The 17,281-nt window shown below is 45.0% G+C and overlaps 1 protein-coding gene and 1 long non-coding RNA gene across 4 annotated transcripts; one reads left to right on the top strand and one right to left on the bottom strand.

The window, feature by feature from the left end:
- The first annotated feature begins 277 nt into the window (after positions 1 to 277).
- On the top strand, positions 278 to 2,959 carry LOC141371129 (uncharacterized). The gene is made up of 3 exons (XR_012375816.1): positions 278 to 377; positions 1,110 to 1,199; positions 1,403 to 2,959. It is a non-coding gene; the product is annotated as an uncharacterized lncRNA (long non-coding RNA).
- Positions 2,960 to 3,264: 305 nt separating this feature from the next.
- DYRK3 (dual specificity tyrosine phosphorylation regulated kinase 3) lies at positions 3,265 to 16,969 on the bottom strand. Of its 3 annotated transcripts, none has more exons than XM_025855243.2 (3): positions 16,723 to 16,969; positions 14,612 to 14,723; positions 3,265 to 9,482 (listed from the first exon to the last, which is right to left on the bottom strand). In XM_025855243.2, exons 1-3 carry the CDS (start codon positions 16,797 to 16,799, stop codon positions 7,908 to 7,910), a joined length of 1,764 nt encoding a protein of 587 aa, XP_025711028.1. In that variant the 5' UTR covers positions 16,800 to 16,969; the 3' UTR covers positions 3,265 to 7,907. The 3 variants fall into 3 exon arrangements, with proteins under 3 accessions (XP_025711028.1, XP_025711029.1, XP_073740544.1); XM_025855244.2 differs by lacking the exon at positions 16,723 to 16,969 and adding an exon at positions 16,464 to 16,716; XM_073884443.1 differs by lacking the exon at positions 14,612 to 14,723.
- Positions 16,970 to 17,281: the final 312 nt, after the last annotated feature.

Raw genomic sequence — 17,281 nt, forward strand, 5'->3', positions numbered from 1 at the left:
AGGCCCCATAAAGAAGAACTGGCACCTTTGCCCACGTAGCTCCTCATGCCAGATTGAGACACTTGAGTTGGGAGATTACCGGAGCTCTCTTTTTAACCAGCTTGGGCTCATGTGACTGGCTTTGGTCCAGGCGGACAGATGCGGGCCAGCCCTCCCGGCTGGGCACACAGCACTATTTATTTCCTACCGGGTTCTCTGCTGGCGAGAGCTGGTGGGGTGGGGCTTTCTCAGGGCATTTAAGCCTCAGCTGGCGCCACCGAATTGCCCCAGCCTCAGCCTTTGCCCCTTCCCCAGCCCTGTAGGTAAAAATAACCCCCATTTTGGCACCCCTGGGGAGTTGGATGAGGGCAGAGGAAGAGAGTCCCTGAGAGTGCACGGTAAACACTGCATGGGGTGGGGATGGGGTGTTGAATGGGGCACCTTCTTTTGATAGAAGCAGGGGAGAGTCTGGCTCCAAACCATGGCTCAGCTACTAACCAAAGGGACCAGGGTGTTTGGTGTCTCCAGTGTGGGGCTCAGTCTCTCACTGGGTCTGTTTGGAAGAGCCTGGGCACCATGCATTCATGATCTCTCAGAAAGGAGGCATTGCAGACAATGGGTGGTCAGTGGGGGACAAGGTCATGTTTAGTGATGAAGAGGGGCAGCCACCACAAAACTCCTTTGTTGACCTTCACCCCCACCTCTTTCTTTTTCTTTTACTTTTTTACTCCTAGGGCACTAGTGCCTGTCTACATCGTATATATCTCCCTGAATTTCAACTCTGCCTGAGCTTTGTTTAACTTCCACCAAATTTTTAGAGCAAGGACTTGTGTCTTAGTCATGTTTGGATTGCCCAGCAGGGCGCCTGGCACTCAGAACATGGGAGAGAAGAATGGAGAAGGCAGGCAGAGAGAGGGGGGCCTCTAGGGTGCCCCTGCGGAGCGGCAGCTGTGGGGGGCGGGGAAAGGGCACTCCCAGGGCTTCGGGGAGCGGGGGCCTGCTGTTGTTCCCTCCCCGGTTTCTGACTTTACCTACCGAGACTCCGCGGTCCCGGAAATCCCAGCCTTTACCCCCTCCTCCAGCCCCAGCTCCACCCAGGCTCTCCGGGCTAACGCTGCACCCTTCTCCAGGGAGGTAGCAGAAGTCAGGGCCGGGAATAAAGAAGGAACGGAGGACTTACTCTCTGAAAATGCAGCTGCCCAAGGTTGGGCTTGGAAAAGGTAGGAGGGGTGGCGTGTGTGACACTGCCGTTGGGCAAGAGCTGTCCCTGCAGGAAGACCTGCCGCGGAAGCTCCTGACCCCTATTATTTCGGCAGGATTGAGGGGAAGCCCCGGCGGTCCGCCCCTCCGCTTGGCGCCCCCAGAGAAGTCGCAAGCCTCCCGTGTTCTCACTCATGCTGCTTTGCCTGGGCGGTTCCTCTAGCGTTTTGAAGCGGAGAGTGATTTGGGGATCCAAGGAGAAGAAAGGAGCGCTTTTACCGAGATGGGACTGGAACCAGGACAGTGAAGGCCAGCTGCTCAAAAACTGCAGACCATGACCTCAGGGGGGAAGTTTCTGCATCCATCCCAAGTATTCACCTCAGTCTCAGGCTCCGCCCGGGTTTGACGATGGGACCGAAATGAACGATGTCCGAACGGCCGCCGCCGGAGAAAATAGCAAAGCTAGCCAGCAAGTTGTCGAAGGAGGTCGGCAGAGAGGGAAGAGTGGGGGGGGGGTCTCCGGTGCCTGCTCCTTCCTCCGCCCCTGGGGTTGCTCTGGAGAGTGAATTTGGGGTACAATGGGTGTTTGAAGAGGGCGTACCATAAGTCAAACCCCTGGCCTGAAATCATGCTAGAGCAACCTCAAGGGTGACCCATTCACTTACAGATTTCCACAAATTTAAAACCAGAACAGAGCGTAGATAACGGGAGTTTTCTCTAAGCCCATTGCCTCGTTTTTGTTAAATAACAAAACCTATGAGAGAGAGGTGGGCAATGCTGTGGATGCTCCCATCCCTGACAAAGGCCACCAAAGAGCTTCCCCAACCCCCACCCCCCAGCAGTTGCTCAATAAATACGTCAGGGTTGAAAGAATAAATGCACTAACAAAGGCCTGTATGGACGTGCTTCAGAAGGCAGAGATGTTTGGGCAAGGGCTCTTCATCCACCCTGGGAATGATTAAGGAATCTCTGCAGTGGTTTGGATTGGGTATCCTGGGTCTGCTCCTGCATCAGGAGCCTGTCAGCAGCCAGATGCAGAGGCAGGGCTGGGAAGCCTTTGCGAAACAAGGTCAAATTGTGTCCAGGCTCCTGCTCTAGAAAGATCAAGATCAGACCTTAGCATTGTCACAGTCAAGTTGCTGTCACTTCAGGTTTCTGTCTCTGGACTGAAATGCCTTCCTGGATAATGAAGAGCAATGGACAACACACCAAGCGCTCTCAGTGCCATTTCATTGCCTTCTCTAAGCTCTAAGTTCTGAAAAGCCCTGGCGCTGTCCTGGCTTGGGGTATACCAGATGGTGGGGAAATGTGAACAGCATGTGGAAGGCTGATAGAATTCTGCCTGGCCTATAGTTTCTCTTAATGTGCAGCTGCTTTCATGTGAGTACAGGAAGGCCCTTCTCCAGCTTTAGGCCAGGCTCCCAGAAGGCAAAAGCCTGCTCAAAAATCCAGGGGACGATTCAAGGGTGGCAGAAGGCGGTCCTTGAGCTCAGTCTTCACTGAGCTCCTGTTGCCAGCGCAAAAATGGTGCAGGGCCAGATCAGAAGCAGGCAGGAGTGAAGCTGCCCAAGGGCCGCTAAGAACTTTGTTTCCCTTTCCTTCCATGCGCTCTGTTCCCTCAGGCTTTAAGTTATTGAGTGGTACAAGGCCTTAGCCTAAGACAAACACTGAAACTTCCCAAATAAAACTGTATTCCTTGAAGCTGCCTGTTAGGATTCATCCTTAAGTTAAGCCTGGGCCCCTGAAGGCTAAATGCCAGAAATACTGATGGGAGAGCTGATGCTTAGGGCCCCTGGGAAAATGGCCACCCCTACATGGCTTCCCATTTCCCTTCTTTACAAAGGCAGGGTGTATGTCCCCTGGCTCTGGGGAACTACAAGACAGGCAGAATCTCTGCAAGGCTGTCTCTCATCCTACCCCTTTATTTCGTTTTTTGAGCACTTACTTTCTCTATCATTGTCAGCACTGATAACCCATAGTGACTGGTGCCCACTCACATTTGGCAACACTTCAGGGTATGAGACCCAGGGCCATCTGGGGAAGTCCTCAGACTTGGTTTTGAAACAATCATGAGATGCTGAAAAATTCTCAAAGCATTTCATCTTTATTTTTTAAAAAACAAACACACCCCCACTCCAAAACCAAAATAAAACAAAACAAAATCCATTGACTCATCCATGCCAAACTATACTTTCCAGAGGAAGCGTGTCAGCAGATTCAAAGGAACAATGATAGAATCCCATGATACCAAAATGATTCAAATCTGATGCTTTAGAGGCTGAAAACCTGAGCTGAAATAGTCATGGGTCACCATCTGGCCTGATTTGGGGCCGTTCTTTCTTTTTTAGCTTATTTGTGTGGTGGCAGAGGAGGTGAGACTCTTTCTAGGCAACAGGCAGGCAGGCTTCTCCTGTTATAGAAAAAGTATGACAGTCTAGGCACGACTTAGCGGTTGGTGAGCTATATTAAGAATCATATTCTCTCCTTCAAAGTCTAGACGATGTATTTGTAGCTCTGGCTTATCTCAGGGGTTATGGATCTCAGGGACCGGAGCTTTTAGTCCTTACAAGGATGGGTTCATTGTGACTCTTAAAAACTTGCCTCACTGAAATTAGCGGGCATACTTTAACAGACACTTGGAAAGGATTACCGCTAATCACATTATGGTTGAAGGCCAGGTTTGGAAGTAAATTCTTTTAAATTCCTGGGATTTAGGAAATACAGGTTGAAGATGATAGTGGGACATGTTGAACTGAGGATATTAGGAATATTATTTAAAACTGGGAGGCTGATCCTGGCAGAGGACAACTCTTCCTTGACGTGCCAATCCCTTGTCTTGTCTCATCTGTCTCCTTATTTGGAAGACTCCAGGTCGTTCATATCATGGATAGCTGCAGTTGCTATGCATATATTAAGTTTCAGCCGCTCTACAGACCAGTCATCTCCAACATGACCGAAGTCCTGGAGGAAAACATACTCTGTCACCTGGTTCAAAGGTTAAGTACTTATCCCTAATTCTCAAAGGAGAGAAGAGTGTACAGAGGCAGTCCGGATGATCGTTGCCACTTTTCCATCTTCCATGCTGAGGACATCAAACAACAGATGCATGAGAAACAACTACAAGTTTTCCATGGTTCCCTAAGGCAGGAGTATTCTGTTAGGAAAGCTCAGAAGCATTTATCAGCTCCTACCTAAAATTTAGCATTTAACTTTAATTATGCCTACTTAGGAATTAGGCAAAACAGAAAGTTTTTCAACATGACCAGCTGCTACAGATCCAAACTGTTTCACAGTGGAACTTTTTATTTAATCTCTTGTTCTGTTGTTTTTGATCATGCAATAAACCTCACTCTTTAACAGATTAAAGGTCAAAAAAATTAGGAGTATAATGACATTAGCCAGCTAACCCGTCTGTCCCAAACCCTCTTAAAACACCTAGGACTAGGAACACCTGGGTGGCTCAGTTGGTTAAGCATCAGACTCTTGATTTCAGCTCAGGTCATGATCTCAGGGTTGCGAGATTGAGGCGCTAAGCTGGGCATAGAGTCTGCTTAAGATTCCTTCTGTCCCTCTCCCCACCCCTGTCTCTCTCCCTCTCTAAAAAAAATACCAAAAAGCAAAAACCAAAGCCAACAAAAAACCCCACCGAGGACTAAAGCATGCTACTATAGTCATAAACCAGTCTTCTGGGGGAAGAGCCAGGTACACACCCTCTCCTCTTTCAGAGTCTCCAAGGGACAGAAACAGAATCTTTAAGTCATAGATAAGGTTATTTTATGGCTGCATTTTTCACTATTATCAAGATGTCAAGTGCTGGACCAGAAGGAGGTGTCCTCACATAATCCTTTTCGATTACCCTTTCTCAAAAAGGAGAGATTACAGACTGGAGATTGTGTGGGTCAATTTAAAAGAAGACAAAAGGTGAGCACATTCCTGGTACATGGAGGGAAATGAACCTCCATCACCTGCACATGATCAATAGCATTACACCTGGTTCATTTAGAGCATCACGAAGACATGGGCCTGCCCATTTGAAGCTTACATTCCAATAAAGGAGAAATCAGGATAGCATGTGATGAATGAACAGATCACTGTGAGGACAGAAGGTAGGACAGAGTATGATACGAGGAGCAGGTATTAGCTGGATTAGATCTCAAAGTCATGTTGAAAGAAAAAAATGACTGTAGGGATAAAATTAAACAAAAATTCCTACCCAACTCTTTTCACAGTGCTAATAGCAATTGGGAAACTTAGTTGATTCTGTCAATTCAAAAATCAGTAGAAGTCAACCAACTTGACCTGTTTAATTGAAATGACCAGAACAAACATGGCTAAAGAACAATTCAGTAACTGTCAGTAAGACAGCCTGAATCTCTGCACTAACTCTGATCCAATTCAGTCACTCTCTGCTACGGGCAGTGATCCAAGTGACAATTTAACAGTGGCTGATAAAAAGGGGCACTGGGTAACAGCCTCTAAAAATGACAACTTGCCCCTAAACGTGAAACCAACTCCTAAACCTCCCCAAATCCATCTGGCACAGCCAGCACGTTTTAACCAGGCCACTCTCCCCAAACCTGACTCGGCTGCTGAAGCCAGGAGTCCCAGCCAGCCTGGATGACTCTGCTCTATGTCACTCTCTAGGTTGCCAAACTTAGGCAGAAACACATCCATCCACCTTCCCAGAGCTTTCTAGAATTTGTCTGTGGTGTCACGGGTTGTCTATAGCCTGTCACTTGGCCTGGTTTCAGTAACCTAAGTCTGCTCAATGCCCAGGAACAGACCACGTGTCAACCTCAGCCACAGGTTCCCTTTTCTCCCGTCACAGATGGCGTGGGCTGACCAAGGAGATCGCTCACAACAAACACAAACATCCAGATCCTGGGCACAGGAGATGTGTTTGGGGCAGCAGTCTTTTTAACACTGTTTGCTTTAAAGAGCAGGTCTTCCACACTGATAACAACGGGCAAAACAACCTCAACACATGCTCTGCCAAGATAACGTGGGGGCTTCTTCTGCCACTTCTCTGTTAGGTAGAGAGCTTAGCAGGAGTTGGAGGGGCCTAGAGGAGGTGTGTATTCCATCGCCTTCTGTAAACCTGGAGCGAAGGAAGCGATTCAAGTCTCAAATAGTGCAGTTGTTCGGTCACCAGATGCACCAGGACATGCCCTTTTCAAGAGTCCGAGGCCTCAGTCTGAACCCTTGTGCCCGGGACCAAGGCCACGCGGTTTGCTCTCAGCTTTCACAGCCTGTGCCGTGGCAATAAGAGTGCTTCTGGGTAAGGCAGGGGTTCCTTCAGTGACATGCCCCTGGCATTTCTCTTCCTTTGGTTATGGTGTTGCCCAGCAGTCTTAGGATCTTCCAACCTTACGGAGTTTGCAGATTAAATTCTACAGTAAAAATGGAACTGGATCATCCTGAGAATGGTGTTGAAGAAAGCAATGGTCTACCTCCGAGAATCCACTCTGAGGACAGAGTTCGGGCATACTCTTGGAGCGTGAAAGTAGAGGGGAAGAAAACAGTAGCGTTGGGTTATTTAGTTACTGTACCTTCTCCGCCCTTCCAAGGAAGACATTTGGCTGGCAGTTAGCTTTACTGCAGCCCTCACTGAATCTTAGCAGAGAAAAAGAAAGGATGTTGAAGTGAAGGAAAGAGAAATGGATTACCACCGGTGTGTGGATTTTCTTATAACTGAAGTTCACCCAGAATCTGGGTAATAGTCTTTGGCTTAAATTGACAATGGGGAGATTGTGGCATGCTGAGGTGGCAGAGGGCTGGGGAGAGAGGAGGGAGGGCAGTGGGCTGCACTTAGGTTTCTCTGAGAGTGATCACTTTTATAAGGAAGAAGTCCATGGAAATACAGCAAGGAGGCTGGTCTCCAGGGTTCTGAGAAACTCGGGAACTGCAGTTTGCTTGCTGCTTCTACCTTTAACATTCATCTGGGGCAAAGCTGCTTTATGTCCCTGGGAGGCAGGGGTGCAGTGGGGTGGTAAAGTGATACATAGGACTTAGTTTTAAAACCAAGGCTTGCTAAAGTGGTAGGACATCCACAAAATGTTTTTCCCGGGAAACAAATCAGAAGCAGAAAAATCATAAAAATAACCACAACAATATAAAGTTAAAACAGCACACATCACAGGATTGAGAGAAAGAGAAATGAGTCATTGGGAAGCAGTGACACCACTTCTTCAAGTGACTAAGAGCTTCCAGAACCTTCCCCTGCCCCATATTCTGCTGAGCCCTTTCACCTGGGATGAGGTGAGAATGGCCTGCTGGGGCAAGAGGGCTAGCTTCCACTCTCACCCAGAACCATGGCCATGTCCCAAACTACCCCTCTGGAACAGAGGCTGAGGGAGATGGGAAGTGACGGGTGGTCAGGATACACTTCTCGGGGCACCTTGTATCTTGAGAGAAAGGGACTTAAACCAGGAGCAGCATACATAAGGTGTGTACATCTGATGACAGTAACGAAGATGCGCTGACCTACAAAAAGTCATTTAATGTACATTCCAGGATGGCCAACACAGGCTGGTTAGGTAATTAGCCCTTAAAGAGTTCTGTTACAGTCATATAAAAATGTTTTGCCTTGTTAAAAAAAGAAATCTAGTCTAACAAAAACATATCCACCAATGGGCTTGTATTTTTCCCCCATGTTCAGGTTTGCAAGATAATTAAAAATACAAACATATACGTCTCTGGGCACAGCACGACAGTGCTGCCAAAACTCATTAGCTAATGAGTTTTGGCAGTACACTGCACAGAGGTATACCCCCACTGGTTTCCGACAATAAGTTAGCTTTAAGCTTATTGGCTATCCCGACAACTGGAGGCAGCTTGGAACCCAATCCCTGGAAAGTGTTTGCAGGATTTACCACCCGTTTGCCTGACACCTTCTCAATGGTGACAGGCCTGGGCACAGACTTACTAATCCACGGATGTCTTAGTGCTTGAGCTGGGGTCAAACGGGCAGAGGGGTCCCAGTGAAGACACCTTTTCAAAAACTCTATAAACAAGTAGTCCTCACATCCCTTCAATGCTGTCACCCAGTCTTTGCTGCCTGGGGGACCCCGCTTTTTACCCCTACGTGAGCGACCCCCCACAAGCACAACCCTCCCATCTGCCTGAGTAGTCACAGAACAGTAGCGAGGTAGGCCCTTGGAGTTAATGAAGTACTTGGCACGTTTGGATTGCTCCAGAAGTTTCGGTGGTGGCATCCCTAGCAGCTCCATCATGCAGGCCAACTGGTCTCCTTCATCCTCTCCGGGGAAGAGAGGCTGTCCTGTTAAAAGTTCTGCAAGTATGCAGCCAAAACTCCATATGTCTATAGGTGTGCTGTAGCGGCTTCCTAAGATGATCTCTGGAGCTCTGTAGAACCGAGACTGGATATATGTGTAAAGCTTCTGGTATTCGAAACAGCTGGACCCAAAGTCAATGACCTTGGTCGCACTGCGTCCATGGTGTTTCAGGAGAATGTTTTCTGGCTTCAGGTCACAGTGAATGATCTTATTTTTGTGGAGAGCATCCAAAGATTGCAAGATGGATTGAGCAAACTTGCGAACTAACTGGACGCTAAAACCCTGAAACTTGTTTTTTTTAATTAGCTCATAAAGGTCTATGCTCAGCAATTCGAAGGCCATGCAAACATGGTTCCGGAACGTGAAACTTTCCAGCATGTGGATGACATTCATGCTACCAGTTTTGTCCTGCTTTTTAAGATGCTCCAAAATCCGGATCTCCTCAGCAGCTTGACGATGGAAGCGCTTTTCATTGCGCACCATCTTTAGGGCCACATACTGTCGAAGTTTGTGATCGTAGACCCGGGCTACCTGCCCAAAACTTCCCTTGCCAATAATTTTCAGCACCTCATATCGATAAGCTAGATGGTCGCGAGGCACGTGAATATAGGCCCCATCTGCATCATCATACCCGCCATTATTGGGACCCCCGATCACTCCATGTCTTTTTTTGGCATTTGGGCCCACGAAGTAAATTTCCGGATAATTAATGATTTCCAGCTTCTCATAAGCAGTGAGGTGGTGTTTATATTGCTTCAACGCTTGCTCTGGAGTCAGTGGTACCACTTTGGATGCTTTGGCTGAACTGCTGGGTTTTACCGCATTCGAGCTATCTGAACTTTTACCCTGAGAGGCGGTAGGAGAGCATTTTTCAGAGTCGTTGATGCCATCTGACTGAAGAGTACTGGATCTTCTGCTGCCAAATTCTTGAAACAGCTGTTCTACCTTCATCTCACCTCCATTCAGAAAGCGCTGAGTGTGATCTCTTGTTAACTGCTCAGCAGTGATCTATGGAAAAGAAAAATGAATGTAATGGTAAAGCCACCAAAAATAGGGGAAGGATGAAAGAATCCTTCCCCTGCCTGAACGACAACAAAACTGTCCAGTCACGTAGGTTACAACGACCCAAAAGTGAGATAAGTAAAGCAGGAGTCAATAGAGACTTGAGTCTCTATTGAGTATACTCCCCTGAGTATTATGGCCACCTCAACCCCTGATATATGCCTTGCTTTGTTCAGGAGAATGGTCTTCTTACCAAACCCTAAATGTGCTAAGTTCCTTCCAATAGGTCTTTCTGCTGAGAGTCTTTTCACCCCACCCACTCTGATCCTGCACTCTTTCAAGGCCCAATTCAAGTCCCTCCCTTCCATCTAGAACTACTCCAAGCCCATGCTAATTAACCTCATATCCTAACTGTAGCTTTTCAAATCTGTACCACCTGATCTGGCACTTGATTATATATGTACTGTCTCATATTGTTTACTGTTTCAGGTATCTTCCCAATTCTTAAGGGCATATATCAGAATCAAAATATGCATATTAAAGTGTTCTATAAAAAGAAAAGGAAAAGAAAAAGAAAAAAAAAAAGTGTCCCATAAATGATAAAGCACCATTAAGGGACAGAAGCAGGATTTGAACCCAGGTCTTCTGTCAGTCCAGCATCCTTCCCACAAACACCACTTGGCACCGGGTTCTCCTAGTACCTGTACTACTCTCCACTAGGGCTGAATGATGGCTGTGGCCTGGAATCAAGCAAGACTGCATTATCTACTCCCAGGTTCCCCCCTAAATGACTGAATGCTTGTAGCTCAGCTCACTGAATCACAAGAGTTCTAAGCCAGAGAGAACTTCTGAGATCCTCTGGGCCAATTCTTTATGTATCTGATGAATAACAGTGAGAATTCCAAGGCCAAGGGAGGGGTGGGGGGTGGGGGGGGATAGGATGGGAGAGGTTCTGGTAAAACTCTCCTGAAGAGACAGTGTCTCTCTTCTGTGTCTCTCACCTACACCTACACCCACTCTTCCTCAGCAAGAGCCTAGGTGATAAAGGCATATTACTCTTTTTACTTGAGTTTACTTATCATACTCCTTCAAGGAACAGTAACTCCCCAAAGAAAGCTCTACTTATTCCTCTGAGATGAAATAAAATTCTATAAAATTGGAGGAAATGAAAAGCAAAAAAGAGAAATACAAAAAATTAAACACACACACTAAGAAAAATTCAAGAGGGTGCTAGAAGGAAAGAAGACAAGGTAAAATGAAAAGGTAATGATCCAAAGTGGCCAAATCTTTAAAAAATAGAATTTTAACATAACCTAAGAAAACAGCACATGGCCTATGACCTAAATAACAATATGAAAGACAAAATATAAATAGCAGCAAAAAAAGAAAAAGATGAAAAAATTTAAGTGTTGGCAAATTTTACATACAGTTGTAGTCATACAAGAGCAGGACATTCGCGCCTGCCTGCTCCTTTCAGGTCACTTAATCAATTTAAACATTTATGGAGTCTTGTAGTTACAAAAACAGGGCAGAACATGATTGCACACAAAAGTGACACAGGCGACACAACTGTAGCCACACTTTGGCCAGCAGTGTTTAAGGGACGACATGTGGACCGCGAGAAAAATCTCTCTGATACCAGAATGGAGAACTATCACTGGTCAAGGAAATAAATCAGGCCTGCAGACAGAACCTAAATATCTTGCTAAGATGTAAATATTATGCAACATTTTTTATTATCAGTAATTAAGTCAAATGACTCTTCCTGTACTCAGGGCTGAAAAAACAGAAGGGGGTCCCATTCATCTACCCAGCCATCCATGTGCCAGTCACAGGAACCCTTGCTGTTCACTATTACAAGTGCTAAATAAAAACAACCACAAAACAGATGTTCTCAAGGAACTACAATCCAGGAGGAGATAGGGTTTGGCTGAATGAGGGAATTATAGGTAGTTTACATAATAAAAGCGAAACTTTGCATGCATCTCAGCCAGTTTTCCTTAGAATTTTTACTACCTAACTTTAATGCACCTACGTATTTACTTCAAGTGTGTTGGGGACACATGCTGAAGAAAAGAGATGTCTAACAGCCTTGGCTTAGGTTGGAGTCCTGGCTATCCTGCTTAAAAGCTGTAGGTCCTTGGGCAGGTTGCTTGACCTTTTGCCCAGTTTCTTAGCCTTAGTTTCTTTATTTATAAAATGTGAATAATACCTACTTGCAGGATGCTGTGTGAATCAAATTATAATTAATAATATATGTGAACGACCCTTACAAGCTATAAAACATTTTACAAACACTGGTAATAATTAGACAAAATTCTCAACATATTAAGGTTTAAACTAGACGCCCTCTCTTTGCCCTTTCTGTTTCTCTCTCCTCTCTGTGGGACCTCCTTCCATATCTCCAGTCTCCCTCCACCAGACATCTGGCACTACATAGGTCTCCTGCACATTGATGGCTCCACAACAGGCCCTCCTTTAGGATACATGGAAATACCTCACACACTTTCTCTCCGGCATAAAACCTGCCTTCAACTTGCTATACAATTTAAGGTGTCACCTCTCCAAGATATTGGAACTTTAATAGAAGAACAATGCCTTAACCCAAGGGAATGACTCTCTAGAAACCGTGATCATCAGTGACAAGCTGGTAAGAAAGGGATCTGAGGGTCCATCCCTGGGTATTTTACCTACTCTGCTTACATGTAAGAATGTGCTGGCTCTGGAGGTCTTCATTTCTGTTTCTGATAAAGAGAGGGGCTCAGGCACAGAACATTAATAAGAACAGATATAGAATAGAAATTTAATTTTCACAGAACTATTACAATAAAATTAAGGATGTCATTTGGATTTCCTGACTCATGGTTTTTCCTTAGAGTGAGCCTACATCTCTCGCCCTGTAAATTGAGTCTTATTTTTGCCCCCTGGAACTACATAGGAGTGTCCAAATTTCATGTAAAAGTCCTTCAATACCTAAAAGGGGCTGTCCTGCCCCCACCATTTTTCCCTGGGCTCATCATCCCATTACATCCTCTGCTTCACATGGTTGCTTACTATCCTATTCACATTCACAGCACAGGCTGCACTTCATGTCTCTCTTGAAGTGTGGCTCTCAGAACAGAACACCATGTTTCAGGTACAGTTCACTATGGATTATCAAGGCTTGAATCTCCTGTGAATCTGAAGAATTCCAGGAAGGAGTTTTTCCACACAGGGAGGGGTTCTCTTCTTAGGTTTCTTTCCTTTCCTGTACATAACTCAAATCCTGGCCTGAATCAATTATGTATCAAGACTGTTGTGCTATAAATAAAATCTTCCTCCCATTGTTCTAGTAGAGTCTACAATTTGCACGCATGTTAAAGTATAATAGTTATAGAATACTATATATTTCTAGTCTGTAGTTATAATCACAATAACCAAGCAGTATATATGACCAACTATACCAATTATTTTCTTAATTATGTCATTATACCACAGGGACAGATAATGCCAGATTAATCACGTTTTATTTAAGAATGCTTCACATACTCTGTTAATTTGGAGGGCTCTTGACATTTCAAATAGAATCCTCAACTGTGTTAGTCAAGTCTTGAAGATCTTGTTGGGAAATTCTGAGAAGGAATATACTTCTCATCCAGACATGAAACATTCCATCCTCTTTCCCTAGCTCTTGGCCCTAAATCTGCAACACAAAGCTTAACCCAATAAAAGCCTATAAGCAGATGATTTATAGTATACAATGAGAACATAAGAACATCTTGGATAAACAGTGAAGCCTAAAGGCTTTGTGAAAAGAGCAATAGGGTCTGGGGATGGAGTCATGTCATAATGAGCTATAAATGTCAACAAAAGGTCAAAGAGCATTTTTTTCAGCAAAGTTTGCAAAGACACCATTAGGTTAGAATGAAAAGCCTATGTCCCAAGGTTACTCTTTATATTATACAGGATGAAATTCATTTTGATCCTGAAACATACAATTTAATTGACGGGCTGGGAGATGATTAGCATTGGCTAACTCTAAAGTTAAAATGAACTTTTAAGTCACATGTTAATGCAACAGCCCAACTGCAAAAAAGTTTCCCACAGAGACATGCTAATTGGCAGCCAGTAATCAAGAAAACTGATGGTCAACCAGAGGAGTATGTGATTCTGGAGCTCTTAGAGGTTTTTCACATATTAAAGAAATAAGCTTGCTGAGAATGGAAAGGAAACTTACTATACTCCAGAGAACAGGGTGAAAAAAATAAATAAATAAAATAGGGTGACCAGCCTTCCAAACATATTTAGCCAATACTCTGTAATATTATTAGCCTCAGAACTAGTAAAAAGATTGATTTTAATAGCAAAAGCTGATAAAAAGTTGGGGAGGGCTATGAAAAATGCATGTAATTTTTTTTGGAATATCGAAACAATTTGAGGTCTTAGATACAGAAATGTGAAGGAGAAATTACAAATTAGTATATTCAGTTATTCAATTTGTTCATTAGGTGATAAATGCAGCAAATGTTAAAGTCACAGGATAGCTTTTCTCTATCCTGGAACTCATCCAAACCCTGTTCTCCCTACTACTCTGTGTATGCTGAGGGAATATGAATTAGTATTTTTATTACCTTAAGTAAAACAGTGTCAAAAGCTAAATGTCTGCAAGATCCAGAATGATTAAATGCATCAAAACCAAACTGTACTATTCAACTTTTATTTATGATCCATAAAGTGTTTCTCTGTAGCATACTAATAAGCTAGGACTGCATTTCTATCTGGCAGGGAAAAAAAATGGGCAGATCTATGAATTCAGGGGTATTTTGTTTCTGGTTTTTGTTAAAAATGAGTTTTTACAACACACTGTGTCATTCTATAGCAAAATAAACATTCAGCAGATAAAAGTAGCTTATTATTTTTTTCCTAATGCCATATATTTATCCCGGTGACTGAAAGGAATACTTGTGGCTCCAAATCAAAATCAGTCTGTAAAGCTAAACTTGGACCACAGCAATTGTTATTTCAAAGTCAAGAGAAACCAAAAGGAAACAAAAGAGTCTGGGTTGCCAGCGAGATGTAACTGTATCTTGGGCATTAAGTAGCACTTCCTTCTTTCCAAGACAACTAGCGAGCAAAGAACTACTTCATTTACTTACATTTAGTCTTCTGGGTAGAGGCGGTTCAGAAGGATTGCAGAGTACATTTGAACAGGGTGGGCATTTGGTTTCATCTATCATCATGAAGGTATCATAGACACCATCCCCCAGTCTAGTTGAAAGGATTACAGATAAAATCCTCATCAGTAACTGGAGTATATAAACTTGTATTTTCAAAACATTGTGTCTTTATTGCCTCACATCTGCCACAAATAACTAATACAAAAAAATGTCTACACTGCATGTTGGCACTGAATACAAACAACTGGAGTATTTGGCAAAAGAATAGAGGAAACCCAACTTTTCTTTTTTTAAAAAGGAAAGCATTTCTAGGTTTGTATTTTGAAATAATTAAAACAAGTCTTACTTTGTGAATGTTGTTAAAAAACAGGGACTATCAGGGTGCCTGGCTGGCTCAGATGGTACAGCATGTGACTCTTGATCTTGGGGTTGTGAGTTCAAGTCCCATGTTGGGTGTAGAGATTAGTTAAAAATGAAATATTAAAAAAAATAAATAAAAATAGGGACTATCAAAAGGATCTCATTTAACTTACTTGAAAAAAGAAAGACTAGTTTGAATCTGAAGCCTGAAAGCTAACCAGAACAGGAAAAGAAAGAGGAAAAAAAAAAAAGGCAAAAGTAACTATATTTTAAAAGTCAGACACTTGGATTCTAATCTCAGCTCTACCACTACCTTCTTCCTTGAGCTTGTTTTCCACATGTTATAATGGGAAGAATAGTTCCAGTCTACATGCAAGAAATAAAAGGTCTTCTTAGGGCTCTCTTCTTTTTATTATTTATTTATGCACCTACTTAACATCTATCTAACTTGTAGAAACCTACAGTGAAAAGCACAACAAATACTAAAGGGAGTCTCTAAATTACAAAATGTACTGAATTTCACTTCTTTACCCACTTCATTTTCTGGTGGATGGTGGAAGCTAAATGCTAAAGGATTAAGGACCACCTCTCTGTTCTTTAGCCCTGTGCCTCCACCACAAAAGAGGGAGAGGGTTTATTTAATCCACAAGATGGTCCTAGATAATGTATTTCATCTGCCACTAAGAACATGAATTTCCCAGTCACACACATCAGCCTTTCATTGTATCATTTTTACATAATACACTAGAAATACAATAATGATGACTGGGTTGCAGGGGAAGAATTTTTTAAAATCTTTTAAAATATGCTGAAATATTTGTTTCAATTTTTTATTTCAATATTTAAAGTTGCCTTTAGAAACGGTTTTGTAAAATTAGTTCTAGAGCTTTCTTAATTGATGTGTCATAGAAGTACAAATAATTTAAAAAGTCCACTAAAATTATTTTTTGGAATAGTCTTTTTAAAAACTAGCTCACATTCTGATAGCATTATTTACATCTTTAATGGAAACTGCTTTCTGACAACCAAAAATTCGGGATATGGCTGACTCTTCGCTGACTCTTCGCTAACAGCATGATTGTAATAAATAAAATGGGACAGGCGTTCACATTTATAGAGAAAAAGACACTGAAGACCTGCAAGTATTCCTATAAATAGGCAGAGGAAATTACCCAAAGGAAGTCTGCATGCAAATGAAGCGGGGGGGGCGGGGGGTCCCTTGTCTCCTTTTAGGTGTAAAATACAATGCAAAGTGGAGACTCTCTCAAAATAGGATCCCCAGAAAGCCCTACTCAGCACAAGCCCTAACCTGCATATCCGAAGCCAGACCGCACCCCTCACGGCAAAATCGGAGTTCAGCCCTTGGTTATCTGCTCTGAGCAACAGGGCTTCCTTGAAAGGTATTGCTCCCTGCCTCCCCCAGTTTGTTAAAAAGCCCCACAAAAAGTCCCAGCTTCTTAGAGTTCCTTACCATATCCCCGATCTAGGGCTGCTTTTCCTAACTCCGCTCTAGCCCCCTCCCCCGATCACGGTGGGCTGGGGGGGAGGGGAGCTGACTGAGGGGAAGAAGGTGGGCCGATCCCCCGGAGGCGATCAGAACACTTCCCTCATCCCTCCTGCTAGGGGCTCACTCCAACCTCAGCCCAGGCCTTCCCCGCCCCCGGACCTCGCCAGCCTGCACCCGCCGTCCACTCGGGCGCCCCCAGCCCGTTACCCTGCGGCGCCGTTACCTCCGCTGCTGGGGCGGGAGTCCGGCTCCAGGCGGCCCCGCATCCTTCCGCCCGGGCCCGCGAGCGGTGCCTCCCATCCGCTAGCTCGGGACCCCGGGGGGAGGGGCGGCGGTTGGAGGGTCCGGAGTGCAGGGTTCACCTGCGCTGGGGCGGCTGCCGCCGGGGCCGCGACGCTTCCCGGGGGAATCTCGTCGAGACACTGCAGATCCGCGCGCCTTTGCTCGCGACTCGCTTGGCCGGGAGTGGGGAGAAGAGCGACAGGGGCGGGAGGGGGAGCGGTGTGGTCGCCTAGCAACCGCGGCACGCCCCGGGAAACGCCTCTGCGCCGCTACGCGGTGACGCCTGGGGGCGGGCCCCGAAGCCTCTCCCCACTGCGAGGCGCTCGGCACCGCCACTCGCGCAGGCTCCGGGAGGTTCGGGGCGGGACGTCAGTCCGCTGTGCAGCGGGTGTTCTCTGGAAGCGAGTGAGGGGCGGGGGGCCGCTACCGCGGCGGGGAGAAAAGCCCCGACGGAGGATTTGTGAAAGTAGCAATTAGCCCCCGATTTCTGCCTCAGAAGT

Source organism: Callorhinus ursinus, unplaced genomic scaffold (genome assembly GCF_003265705.2).
Source record: "Callorhinus ursinus isolate GAN/ISIS: 27379988/994484 unplaced genomic scaffold, GSC_fseal_2.0 scaffold57, whole genome shotgun sequence".
NCBI lineage: Eukaryota > Metazoa > Chordata > Mammalia > Carnivora > Otariidae > Callorhinus > Callorhinus ursinus.